At 59.7% G+C, this 13,592-nt stretch overlaps 1 protein-coding gene across 1 annotated transcript in view; it reads right to left on the reverse strand.

Annotated features, from left to right (window-relative positions):
* CFAP74 (cilia and flagella associated protein 74) overlaps nucleotides 1–13,592 on the reverse strand; it is an 81,119-nt gene that overhangs the window by 45,523 nt on the left and 22,004 nt on the right. The window contains exons 7-11 of the mRNA XM_032760890.2: nucleotides 6,750–6,923; nucleotides 5,653–5,763; nucleotides 4,562–4,664; nucleotides 3,621–3,778; nucleotides 1,466–1,667 (exon numbers count right to left, since the gene is read on the reverse strand). Coding sequence (XP_032616781.1) covers nucleotides 1,466–1,667; nucleotides 3,621–3,778; nucleotides 4,562–4,664; nucleotides 5,653–5,763; nucleotides 6,750–6,923 — 748 coding nt within the window. The remainder of the gene's footprint in view (nucleotides 1–1,465; nucleotides 1,668–3,620; nucleotides 3,779–4,561; nucleotides 4,665–5,652; nucleotides 5,764–6,749; nucleotides 6,924–13,592) is intronic.

Below are 13,592 nucleotides of genomic sequence, written 5' to 3' on the forward strand. Positions count from 1 at the left end.
TCTCATTTCTGTGGATATAAGCCATGCCAGGGAAAAGCCCCAGGTTGACCCTGGGAGGATGGCTGTGGTGGTTTCCTCAGAATGAGTTTGGGGACTGAGCCTTGCCCATCTGCTCTGGCTCTGTCCCAGGCCTGCCGGAGAAAGGGGAACTGAGCCGGGTGGACAGGGTTCTTCTTCCTGGGGACCGTCTTATGGAGCGACAGACAGGAAGTCTGGACGGGGCCAGCACATTACTGTCTACCGTGACCTGCACAGTGATACAGGTGGTGCCGCAGAAAATCACGGGGAGCAGCTCACGGGTGGGGGTGCGGGCAGGGGAGGCTTCTCTGGAGCAAGGAGGCACAGCAGGGTGCTCCCGGCAGAGGGATTGGCAGATGCAAAGGCCCCAGTGTGAGGCGGGCAGTGAGGGGTGGATGGGGCAGAGGCTCAGCCCGGGCATTGGGAGCCTGGGGAGCAGGAAAGGACCTTCTCTGGTGCCCTGAGGGGCACCGCAGAGACCCTGCAGAGGCCAAAGCTGAGGCAACCCAAGGCTTGCTCTTTCCCAGCAGGGCATCTGTTGGAGCAGTGACCTTGACCTTCAAGTTTGGGGTATACAAGGGCAGAGACTGCAACACTGTGCCAGACTCAGGAGAGGACCATCGTCCCTACCCCACACGTTTAGGGAAAGGTAAACTAGAAATACATTCTCCCAACTGAAGCCAGTTGCCTGCAGCAGCAGTAGACACCAAGCAAGCCCTGGATGTGAGTGCATGAGTGAGTGAGTGAGTGAGTGAATGAGTGAACGAATGAGTGAGTGCATCAGTGAGAGAGTGAATGAATGAGTCAATGAGTGAATGATGAGTGAGTGAATGAGTGAATGATGAGTGAGTGAATGAGTGAATGAATGATGAGTGAGTGAATGAATGAATGATGAGTGAGTGAATGAGTGAAGAATGAGTGAGTGAATGAATGAGTGAGTGAGTGAAATGAATGAATAAAGAATGAGTGAGTGAATGAATAAAGGATGAGAGAGTGAATGAATGAGTGACAGGAAAGCTGTCCTCTGGGTGCTATCAGGAGTGCTTTGTAGCAGGGTGATCCCAGGCATGTGGTCTGAGCGGCTGTGCACATCTCCCTGGCAGGCGGCTGATCCAGCTCTTTACAGGGCCAGGCAAGGTGGTCCCAGCCTGGTGGGCAGCAACACTGCTGGGGGTGACGCAGGGTCTGGAGGGGACACCGAGACCAGGACACTGAAGCCTTGCTGGGGATGCTGCGGCCATGGGCCTCTCTCATGTGGTGGGTCCGTGGTGGGTCTTGTCCCCTTGTCCTTGAGCTGAGTGGCGGCCACTCAGCGGGCTCAGCAACCCCCTGCAGGTGGCCATGGTGCGGAGGTCCTCAGAGGATGTCTCATCACATCTGCGCCCTGAAGCCCCCCCTGCCCTCCACAGGTGTGCGGCTTCTGTCTACAGGAAGGCGTTTTGCTCACCAGTGTGTACATGTTGGTTGGGATTGTGGTCTTCTCCTCGCAAAAGTCAGAAATGTAGTTCCAGGTCCTGTCCCTCAGGGTCGGCCGGTGCCTGGCTCTGGTGGGGGGACGCTGTTTCTTCCTCTTTTCCTCCTCAGCCTCTTCTTTCAGAATCCGACTGACGATCTCCTGCTTTCTGAGCTTCTGCTCCTCCTCAAAGGCCCTGCACGGAGTCGCTTCTCAGATGAGTGTGAGAGGCCCCCTGCCTCCACCTTGCCCCAGGTGAGATGGCGCTGGCGGCCCCTCCCTAGCGCCCTCCTGGGGGCTCCCTCCTGCCCAGCAGCCCCAGGTGAGACAGTGCCTGACGGCCCCTCCCTAGCGCCCTCCTGGGGGCTCCCTCCTGCCCAGCAGCCCCAGGTGAGACAGCGCCCAGCGGTCCCTCCCTAGCGCCCTCCTGGGGGCTCCATCCTGCCCAGCAGGGCTCTTGGGGTGGGAACTTCCTGGTCCTGGGGCTAAATACAATATCCAGTGGGGAGCAGATGGGCAGCGGCCAAGCCAGAGGTTCCAGGCTTAAACCCCAGCCCTGACCAGCCCTGTCCAGCCCTGCCCTGCCCAGCCCTGCCCAGCCCTGCCCAGCCCTGCCCAGCCCAGCCCTGTCCAGCCCAGCCCTGGCCAGCCCAGCCTAGCCCTGCCCAGACCTGCCCTGCCCAACCCAGCCCTGCCCTGCCCTGTCCAGCCCTGCCCTGCCCAGCCCAGACCTGCCCAGCCCAGCCCTGCTCTGCCCAGACCTGCCCAGCCCTGCCTTGCCCAGCCCTGCCCTGCCCAGTCCAGCCCTGCCCAGCCCAGCCCAGCCCTGCCAAGCTCAGTCCTGCCCAGCCCTGCCCAGTCCAGCCTTGCCCAGCTTAGCTCTGCCCTGCCCAGCCCAGCCCAGCCCATCCCTTCCAAGCCCAGTCCTGTCTAGCCCTGTCCAGTCCAGCCCTGCCCAGCCCTGCCCGGCCCAGCCCTGCCCACTTAGCAGCCCAGTCCCCCAGCAGCCTTGGCTGCCCCAAGGGCTTCTTCCCAGCCCTTGTTTCTAGGCTGGCGTGGGGCTGCCACTGAGGGTAGCACCAGGGCTGAAGACGTTCATCCACTCACTGCAGCCACACTTCCCCGGTGCCTCCTACATGTCAGGCCTGCGCCAGGCTAAGGGATGTGTAGGTGGTGAAGCCACTGCCAGGACCCCCCCGTCAGGTGGGCAGGCTGATGGGTACTGGAGAACTCTGATCGTGACTCAGGGGGGTGGGGAGGACACACTCAGGGCTCTGTGGCACCCAGAGGAGGATGCCTTGCCCAGTGAGAGGGCCAGGAGCCCCCGCCCAGGCAGATTCTAAGCAGTGATTGGCCAGGGCCGTGGACAGCAAGGGCCAGGCTCTCGGGATGAGGGCAGCTTCCGGCAAAACCCAGGACAGGGTGGTTTGCGTGGAGGTCACCAGGGAGCATTATGGGCAGGGCTGGGAAAGGCGAGACTGAGTGGGAGGGAGGGGCCTTTTAGGAACCTGGCCCCAAGGGTCTGGATCTCAGGAAGCCCAGTGGGGCCCGTGGGTGGGGGGTCCGAGAGGGCAGCATGGGCCCCCGTTTGGGGGATAACAGTGAAGCCAGAAGCAATGTGTTCACCATGGGCCCAAACTGGTGAGAGGGTGGTCCAAGGGGCCAGGAGGGCCCCAAGCCATGGCAGCAGGAAGCCAGGTGGACGGCCCTGGACAGGGGGTGAGCAAGGGCAGGCCCAGCAGCACGAGGTTCCCTGGAGGGGCCTGAAAATGTCTCCAGGCTGGAGGGGCCTGGTGCTCCCTGGAGACTTCTGGGTGGGCCAGGAAAGAGCCCGCCAGTCCCTCCTCGTGAGAAGTCAGGACAGGAGCTGGGGGCTCTCGACAGGGGCCGGGGTTTCAGAGTCTGGGAGGGGAGAAGGGGCCGAGGGTTGGGCGTGGACTGGAGTAGGGGCAGGGATGGGCAGGCTGAGTCAGGCCCAGGCAGGGAAGGGTAGCAGCCTGGAGCCCTGTTCCCGTGCCCACAGCCGCCTGAGTGGGGGCCCTGGGAGAGAGAGCAGCTTTGCTCCCTGTGAAGCTGAACCCCCTTGGCTCTCCCTGCACCCACTGACTGGGCAGGTGCCTCCCGGTGGCACCTCTGCCACCACCCTCACCTCTTCTGGGCCTCCAGTTCCTGGTGACGGCGCTGGTGGACGAGGTGCCTGAACGCATCCCCACCCTGGACCAGAATCGCCTTCTTCTCAGCCTGGACCCTCTGCTCCGCCAGCTCTGCCTTGGCACGGTCCCATGCTTGGAACTTCCGCAGGGTGTCCTTGGAAACAGAGAGCACTGAGGTGACAGCAGCAGCACCCGCGGGCACACACACATGCTCACACCTGCACACTTGCACACATGCACACACAGGTTCATACATGCAAACCTGCACACACATATGCACACCTGCACACACGCTGACACGTGCACACACACATGCACACACCTGCATACCTGCACACACGTGCAAACACACATGGTCACACATGCACACATGTGCACACACACATGCAAAACCTGCACACATACATGCTTACACACTGGGCCTTTGAACAGGTGTCCTTAAACCAATGTTGATGCCTGCAGATCCTGTGGGAGACCACTGGCAAATTGTCCGCACATCCCAAGCGTGGGGCTGGGTGTCCCTGCACGTCACCTGCCTGCCTCTGCCCCTCACCTCTGAGCCTTTGCAGATGCTGTTCCCACTCTTCCCTCCATTTTCCCAGCCTGAACCCCCAGCCTTGGCCCCAGGGCATGGTCTCGAGGCGCCCGGGCCCTGCATGTGTCTTGTGGGGTCACCACTGCTTCCCCAACAAGACCAGGCCCCATGGGAGCAGGGCTGGGCTGCCTGCTCCTGCCTGACTCCAGTGCCTGGCCCTGACCCACACAGAACCCATGGCAAATCTGTGGCACAGGCTCGGGAAGCCTCCAGGGGTCACCAAGTGCACGGGTCAGCCCTGGACGCCAGAGGACACGGGCCTGGCTCCCAAGGAGCAAGGGCCCAGGGACGGACCCCAGCAGGGCGCCGAGGGAGAGGCTGGGTGGGGCTGCGGGGGCCTACCCGGTTCGCAGAGATGCTGCCCTTCAGCGCCACCACCGCGTCCATGCGTCGCCTCATGTGCTCATGGCACTCCATCTCCTCCTTCTTCTCTTGCTCTCGGATTCTGAGGAAGGACATTTAAACATTTTCGAGGCTCTGTTGCCCAGGCTGGTGTGCAGTGGTGCGATCACAGCTCTCTGCAGCCTCGACCTCCCAGGCTCAAGAGATCCTCCTGCCTCAGCCTCCCAAAGCGCTGGGATCACAGGCATGTGCCACCACAAACGGCCACATTTTTAACCGAGGAAGTGACACAGCGATGCCGTGTGGGGTGTAATTACAGGAGCCTTGGTGCTGTCATTTCCACCAGGAATGTGATTAATGGTGACAACACAAGAGGTAGAATGGGCAAAAGGTGCTGGCACAGAGGCCAGGCCATGATGGCACAGCAGCAACATGCCCCGGAGGGCCAGGCCACGAGGACACAGCAGGAACATGCCCAGCATGTCTCACGGGCCTCTTCTGAAAAGAAACAGCACCTCAGCACTAAAAACACACATTTACTGGGTTTTGATGATAAGGTGGTGATTCAATAATAAAATCAGGAGGCTGGGTGTGGTGGCTCACGCCTGTAATCCCAGCACTTTGGGAGGCTGAGGCGGGCAGATCACCTGCGGTCAGGAGTTTGAGACTAGCTTGGTCAACATGGTGAAACGCTGTCTCTACTAAAAATACAAAAATTAGCCAGGCGTGGTGGCTCATGCCTGTAGTCCCAGCACTTCGGGAGGCTGAGGCGGGCAGATCACCTGAGGTTAATAGTTCGAGACCAGCCTGGTCAACATGGTGAAACCCTGTCTCTACTAAAAATACAAAAATTAGCCAGGTGTGGTGGTGCACGCCTGTAGTCCCAGCTACTCAGGAGGCTGAGGCAGGAGAATCACTTGAACCCAGGAGGCAGAGCAGTGAGCCGAGATCGCGCCACTGCACTCCAGCCTGGGCAACAGAGCAAGGCTCCATCTTAAATAAATAAATAATAGAATCAGGGAATTTCAAGACAAAAGCAAGTGACCCGTATTCTTGGGTTTCTCCCTGAGGACATCGGAGGGAGGCCCTACCTTCCCAGGGAGGCCTTCAGGAACCGCACGGCGACCCTGTGGTTCTTCCGGGCGTCCTCCAGCAGCTTCTGGTGCCTGAGCCCGAGCTCCTTCTGGGTGTGCAGGGACTTCCTGTGGGGACGTGGGGCCGTCAGAGGGAAACTCGGCATCACACGTCCCATCTGCCCCCAAGCCCTGCACGGCTGGAGCTCGTGTCCCAGAGATGCCGTGGGCCCTTTCACTCAGCTCTGTCTTGCACAGCCTCCCTTGGGGAGGAGCGAGGGTCCCTGGAGAGCTGATGCCATGGGCCACACAGATGTCAAACTCTTCACGCCACTGGGGCTCCAGTGCCAGGGAGCCACCAAAGGCAAGGTTTGATCCCTGCTGGGCAGGGGTCTGGGAAGACGACGGTGCAGGCACAGCAGTGCTGTGGGGAGGGAGCAGGCAGGAGCTGGGGATCTCGTGTCTGCAGCCAGGGCCTGGATTCCACAGGGGTTTGTGGCCTGGGCAGCTGAAGGGAGGGAATGAGATGGGGGAGGGGATGGAGGCCAGAAGGGGGTCCCGAGGAGATAGGCTCACGCAGGTTGGGACAGCTGGCCTGATGGCCTGTGGAGCACTTGGGGACTGGCCTAGTAGGCGGCTGCCCTAGCTGAGCAGGAGACTCATGACAGAGGACGTGTGGGGAACGGGCCTGAGTGCTCCGCGGCCGTGCAGGTGGGGGCCGTGGGAGGGGTGCAAAGGAGCAACCGGAGGTGGGGACGGAGCCCAGAGAATGGCCTGGCTGGGAAGAGGATGGGGCTGCCAGAGAGAAAGGGGAGGGGCAGTCTCGCTGGAGCATGGCTTTAGTAGCCAGCTTTAGTGGCTGTATCTCAGGTCTGAGATGTGGCTGCGGCATCTCAGGAGGGCTGGGGCTCTGGGCAGGTGCAGAGGGGCGCCTGATACTTGGGAAAGACTCAAGGGCCCAGTGGAGGAGCAAGCTGGGAAGAGCAGGGAGGGGTGGAGGTGGAGCCGGACAGATGCGGAGGGTGAGGCTGAATCTGGAGACCCCTAGGGGAGAGGGCGGAGGGCCTGGCAGAAGCTGCTGGGAAGGGATGCAGGTGGGCCTGGGTGCCGCTTACCTGATCCTCAGCAGCCGGTTCCGCTCCACCTTCCCCGGGGCCTCCTGCTCTCTGCAGAGCCGCTCGGCTGCGCACACCTGAAGCCGCCGCCCCGTGGCCTCCACCTCCCCACGGTCAACTGTCCGGAAGGCCTCGAGTCGCCCCTCCTGGATCTCGATGTGCCACAAGGCGTTCCTTCAAACAAGAGGCAAAGCAGCTGGAGACGGGCCCCACGGTCATCCTGGGGTGCGGGGTTCCGGCACCGAGTTCTGACAAATCCTCCAGGCGGATGTCGAACACCCCAGATGGGTCAGCTCCCTCCCCTAGGGGCCATCTCCGCTCGAAGTTGCCCAGACACTAAGGCCTGCCCTGCCTGCCTCCAACCTCAGGAAAACCACTACAGGTTCAATGCAGCCCGGCTAGAGCCTGGCCTGCACTCCCGTGTGCGACCCGCCAGCTTGCGGCCGTGTCCATTGGCTGCGGTGGGCCTGGGGCGGGCCCTGCTCAGCCTGAGGAAGGCCTTCGGGAAGGGACAGCCGTGACTCTTTGGCTGGGCTGGAGGATCCCTGGTGCGAATTGACCGGCACTCAAGACCCCACCCCTCGGTCTTCAAATGTGCCTGGGGTGGGGGCTGTGGAGCGTGGAGTCAGCCAGCCCTGCCCGGGGCCACATGTCCTGGATGACAGGGGACCTGCCTGACCCCTGGTCTTGGGCGAATTTGTCCTCGACTGTGAGTGTGGCGTCTGTGGTGGCCCTGGATGACACAGTGCCCCTTGGTTCTTGGCACAACTGAAGGAAATTTCCGGTGACTCTTTAGTTGGAGGAGTGCGTGTGCCGTGGGGGCTCAGGCTGGGAAAGTTCCTTCTGAGGATGTGGACAGTGTCCTTCTAACAGCGGCCAGGTGAGAGACGCTGGAGAGGCGGCCTGGACAGAGACATCTGGTGGAGGGATGCAAGGAGCTGCTCCTGGAGACTGCGAACGGTTCCACCCGGAGATGCGGCTCAGGCCAGGGCTGGCCACGTGAGGATCAGAACCCTGGACAAGGTCAGATGCAGGAGTTTAGCCGGCATCCTCCCTGCATTGCTGACATTCCACGCGACGTGTGCCACAGCTCTGTCCTAGACACCCGTGATCATGTTAATTTCCACTTCCTCTTTCGTTAAAAGCTTTTCCTGTGGAGCGGAGTCCAGTCTCTCTCCCCACTGCAACGCCCGGGGAAGGGGTCCCACCGCCTTGGCCCTCCATGAATAAAGTCTGCTTTACATCTTTTTGAAAAAATCATGAACATATGTTGAATTGAGATACTCAATGGTTTTCTCTTTTAACGTGTTAACGTCAAGGCTTTCTAATGTTGAGCCTTTTTCGGGGCTCCTAGGATATAAACTCCAACTTGGCAAGGGAGGTGTGTCTGCGTGTCTCACACGTGGCTGGATTTCAATGTTGAATGTTTGATTTGGGGTTTTCTGATTTGCCTCCTGAGATCGGGTTCCACTTTCCCTCTCTCGTACGCCCACTTGGTTTTGGCATCGAGGATGTGTCACTGCATTTTAGAAACTGGGCATACCATGTTCTTTGTTGGGGCAATTTTAAACAGTTGGCTCCTTTCCAGGGAGCATGGGTCACTTCAGATCTCTGGCTGGCGTCCTGCCACGCAGCGCATTCACTGCTCCCCGAGTCTGGGGGACGCCGCAGAGCTTCCACGTGCGGGTTATTTCTATTCCTCCCTCGTGTGACTCATGAAATTCTTTAATCTGAGGATTCATGCTCCCATCAGTTCTGGAAAACGCTCAGTCATTGTTCTGCTGGCTGTTGCTTCCCCTGCCCGGTGATCAGTGCTCCAGTGGCCATGGGAGCTAACAGCTTGCAGGGTCTCTTAGGAAAGAGGCAAGACGCTGTCCCAGATGCTGTCGTCGCCCGTTCCTGCTGCTGTAGGAAAACACCCACAACCGGGTCTTTGCAAACAACAGAATTTCATTCCTCACAGTTCTGGAGGCCGGGAAGTCCAAGGTCAAGGTGCCAGAAGCTTCAATGTCCTATGAAAGCCTGTTCCTCAAAAGTGGTGCCTGTCTGTGTCCTCACGTGGCAGAGGGACAGAAGGGCTCCCTCAAGCCCTTTTACGAGGCACTAATCGCCTCCACGAGGGCAGAGCCCCCACGGCCGAATCTCCCAGAGACCCCACCTCTTCCTGCCGTCACCTCCAGGGCGGATTTGGTTTGGACGTGTGTCCCCGCAGGTCTCGTGTTGAACCGGAGCCCCCAGTGTTGGAGGTGGGAGGTGTTGGGGTCGTGGGGTGGCTCCCTCATGAAGGGGTGGGCCATCTCCTTGGTGACGAGTGAGCTCACGGAAGATCTGGTTCTTTGAAAATGTGTGGCACCTCCACCCTCTTGCTTCCCCTCCCACCATGGGAGACACGGCTCCTTCCCCTTCCACCATGATTGGAGGCTTCCTGAGGCTTCCCCAGAAGCAGATGCCAACCCGTTCTCTGTACAGCCTGCAGAACCCTGACCAATCAAACCTCTTTTCTTCTATTTTTATTTCTTTTAAAATGAATCTCACTCTGTCCGCCAGGCTGGAGTGCAGTGGCATGATCTCAGCTCACTGCAACCTCCACCTCCTGGGTTCAAGCGATTCTCCTGCCTCAGCCTCCTGAGTAGCTGGGATTACAGGCAAGCGCCACCATGCCCAGCTAGTTTTTGTATTTTTAGTAGAGACAGGGTTTCACCATGTTGGCCAGGCTGGTCTCAAACTCCTGACCTCAGGCGATCCACCCACCTTGGCCTCCCAAAGTGCTGGGATTACAGGTGTGAGTCACCGCATCCCACCCAAACCTCTTTTCTTTTTTTTTTGAGACAGAGTCTTGCTCTGTCGCCCAGGCTGGAGTGCAATGATGCGGTCTCAGCTCACTGCAAGCTCCGCCTCCCGAGTTCACGCCATTCTCCTGCCTCAGCCTCCCAAGTAGCTGGGACTAGAGGCGCCCGCCACCATGACCAGCTAATTTTTTGTATTTTTTTAGTAGAGACGGGGTTTCACCGTGTTAGCCAGGATGGTCTCAATCTCCTGACCTTGTGATCCACCCCCCTTGGCCTCCCAAAGTGCTGGATTACAGGCGTGAGCCACTGCGCCTGGCCACCTCTTTTCTTTGTATGACCCAGTGTCAGGCATTTCTTTACAGTGACACAAAGACTGACGAACAATAGCGTTGAGTTCCAGCACACCAATTTCAGGGGCACTGGCCTTCAGAGCAGAGCAGAGGCTGATTGGGAAAGATTGGGATTTTGAGAATGGGAGCCAGGACATTTGAGGGTATCTGCACACATCTGAACGAGTGCCCCAAACCGCCAAGCCCCTCTGCATATCCATCCACAGGGAAGCAGCCTTCCCCTCCCTCGAAGGCAGGCTCTGCTGCCTGGGGGCCCCGTAACACCTCCCTGAGGGGCTGCCAGAGCTCCTCATGACCCCTTTGCCATCCTCTCTGGCCCAGATGCTCCCAGGGGCAGGAACAAAGTCTGAACCGAGAGGAGAAGGATTCCAGAGGGGAAGAATGTAGCCAATCTACACAGCAGGACCTGGGGGAAGGTGTGTGGGAATGAATTTCAACCCTGCCAGACCGCGGAGGGAAGAGCCTGTCCGAGGCTGGCCTGGGTGTCTGATGGGACATGCCGCCAGCTCACCCACCCACCACAGACGGCTCCCGTCACAAGCTTAGCTGATCGAGGAAACCTGGACCCAAGAGAGACCTGCGCTGCAGAAAGGTAGATGCCAGAAAGTCATGCAGAAGAAGGAATCCAAATGTTTGGAGAGACAACCCATTGGCAAGTTTGTTGTTGCTGTTGTTGAGATGGCGTCTCGCTCTGTCACCCAGGCTGGAGTGCAGTGGCACAGTCTCAGCTCACTGCAGCCTTGACCTCCTGGGCTTAGTCAATCCTCCCACCTCAGCCTCTTGAGTAGCTGAGATTAGAGGTGCACGCCACCATGCTCAGCTAAGTTTGGTATTTTTTGTAGAGATAGGGTTTCACCATGTTCCCAGGCTGATCTCAAACCCCTGGGCTCAAGCCATCTGTCCACCTTGGCCTCCCAAAGTGTCGGGATTACAGGCGTGAGCCGCTGCATCCAGCTGTCGGCGAGTGTGACGGCGAGTGTGACCACATATAGAAGACATGTTCTTCGTTGCGGCTCCAGCAAGGAGAGTCCTGTGCCCTTTGAAAGCACCGAGGTGCACTCTGGAATGTGCGGGGGCCCGGGCAGGGATGCTGCCTTTGAGGGGCTCCCCGTTGCCTTGGGGCAATGCTGGACCTGGGAGGGGTGGTGGAGCCCTGGGGTGCTGCTAGGCCTGGGAGGGAGCCGGGCTGGTTCCTTGGTGGGCAGCAGGGCAGTGTGTCTCTGCGTGGATGGGTGGAAGGGGTTTGGGGCAGTGGTTAATTGATTTTGGGGTCCCTAGGGCTGAAGTAGATGGGGACCCCACTCAAGTCCAGTTTATCTGAAGAGCAGTGTGGTCAGTCACAGAGGTGATGATGAAGGTTGGAGGCTGGAGAGATGGGACCCGGCTGGTTTTGAAGATGGAGGAGGAACGCAGGCAGCTTTGGAGCTGGAAAAGGTGAGGACACAGATTCTCCTTGGAGGCTTCCGTGGGGGAACCAGCCCTGCCCACACCTTGACTTTAGCCCAGTGGGACCTGTGTTGGGCCAATGACCTCCAGAACTGCAAGCTCATAAATCCGCGTCCTGCTGAGCTGTTAGGTTCATGGATTTGTCACTGCAGAGATGGGACACGGGTGCAGTCAGGGAAGCCTCAGAGCAGGCCGGGCCACAGCACCAGCACTCTGCCGTGGGTCCCACGTGGCCAAGCAGGGTGCACACAAAGCTTCCTCCTCGTGCTGAGCTGGACGTGGGAAGGCGTCACGTGATGAGGCTGCGCAGAACACGCGTGTGGTATTGAGCTGGGCATGGAAAGGTGTCACGTGATGAGGCTGCACAGAACACACGTGTGGTACTGAGCTGGGCGTGGGAAGGCGTCGCGTGACGAGGCTGTGCAGAACACACGTGTGATCGCTCACGGCCTGAAGCAGCCTCCACCACCGAAGCAGCCTCCACCAGGCTCTGCTGCTTCATTCACGGGAGAGACCCAAAGGCTTCGGACGGCATCTGGCACGCAGTGGGCGCCCTCTTACCATGTGGGGAGGACGGGTGAGTGAGAGACTGTATCTAAGCCACCAGCACAGATTCAGGTGCCTCGCAGCAGCCCCCCAGGCACAGGGATGGGACCCGCGCAGGCCCAGCACAGGCGCTAAGGACCGGGAGGTGGTGTGAGCAGGCAGGGTCATCTCTAGGGCCTTTTTGGGGGGTTCCTGGGACCTGCTGGCCAGGAAATGCCTGTGCGTCCACAGACGCTTCTGCCAGCCCATGGCCCCTTGCGTGCAGAGATGCTGGTCCTGGTAGAGCTGCGTGTGAGACACATGCGGCATCCCGTCTCCAAGATGATTCCAAGGACCCCCGGCTGTTCATGCCTGAAGCCCCTCCACAGGGTTTTGGGCTGGCCTGAACACCCTGAGCCCAACCCCCTGCCCAAACCACGACCCTCAGAAACCAAGACCCTCAGAAACCGAGACCATCACGCTTGCTGCCTTAGGTGGCTAAGGGCTGGGGTGGCTTGTTCTGTGGCTGCGGATGACGCACATGTTGTGGCGGCAGGGACACATGCTGGGGAAGGTTCAGGTGCTGTTCCCAGAACGCGGTTTGGGTCCCGAAGCAGCGGCCAGCCGTGTGCCTGCCACCTGTCCCAGAGCCACAACGGAGGACTCCTGGGGCCGACGCTGGAAGCGGGGACCATGCTCTCCAAGCTGCCCCTCGCGCACACCCGTGCTATTTCGTTTTTGTGCCCTCTCTGTTGGGCTCTACTGCTGGAAGCCCTCGTTCCAGAGGGAGGAGGTCTTGAAGAGAGACCCTACAACAATTCCATCGACTGGAAGTTGAAGCTGCACCCAGCCATCTGGTGCCCCTTGTGCTCTCGGGCCCAGAGATGACAAAAGGAGTCACCACATTGGCCACGGAGACGTTGACTGCAAGTGGGAGGGGGCGCTGCCTCCAACGGGACCCAGCGGGAAAATGCCTGGAACCCGGGGACCCTCGGGCCTGGCACAGCCATTCCCAGCAGGGAAGTGAACGAACAGTGGGTACCCCCCAAGCAGGACGCTCAGCCGTGGACAGACATGGGGGCACGCAGGACATCCAGCCGTGGTCATACACAGGGACACACAGGACACCTAGCCACGGACAGACACGGGGGCAAGCAGGACACCCAGCCGCGGTCACACGCAGGGACATACAGGACACCCAGCTGGGGTCACACACAGGGACACACAGGACACCCAGCTGTGGTCACACGCAGGGACACGCAGGACACCCAGCCACGGACAGACACGTGGGCACACAGGACACCCAGCCGTGGTCACACGCAGGGACACGCAGGACACCCAGCCGCGGTCACACACGGGGACACGCAGGACACCCAGCCACGGACAGACACGCGGGCACACAGGACACCCAGCCGTGGTCACACACAGGACACCTAGCTGTGGACAGACACGGGGGCACACATATGCATAAGCCCTATGCATCAGGCTGCACCTGGGAGCCGGGCACCAGGGAGTGCCCTGCAAACATCCACTGGAGTGAAGTCCTAGAAAATTCAACACTGGGTGGAGAGCAGACCAGAGGCTGCCTGGTGGAGTGGGGCTGCCCACTGAAGATATGCAGGGAATGTTCTGGATGCTTTGTACTGCATGCAAATTAGACCCAGATAAAGCTGACTTAAAGGGAAGTCTACGGGCGGTCCGGCAGCAGCCAGGCCCACAGGAGGAGGGCAGCA

This window comes from Hylobates moloch, unplaced genomic scaffold (genome assembly GCF_009828535.3).
Source record: "Hylobates moloch isolate HMO894 unplaced genomic scaffold, HMol_V3 SCAFFOLD_9, whole genome shotgun sequence".
Classification (NCBI taxonomy): domain Eukaryota; kingdom Metazoa; phylum Chordata; class Mammalia; order Primates; family Hylobatidae; genus Hylobates; species Hylobates moloch.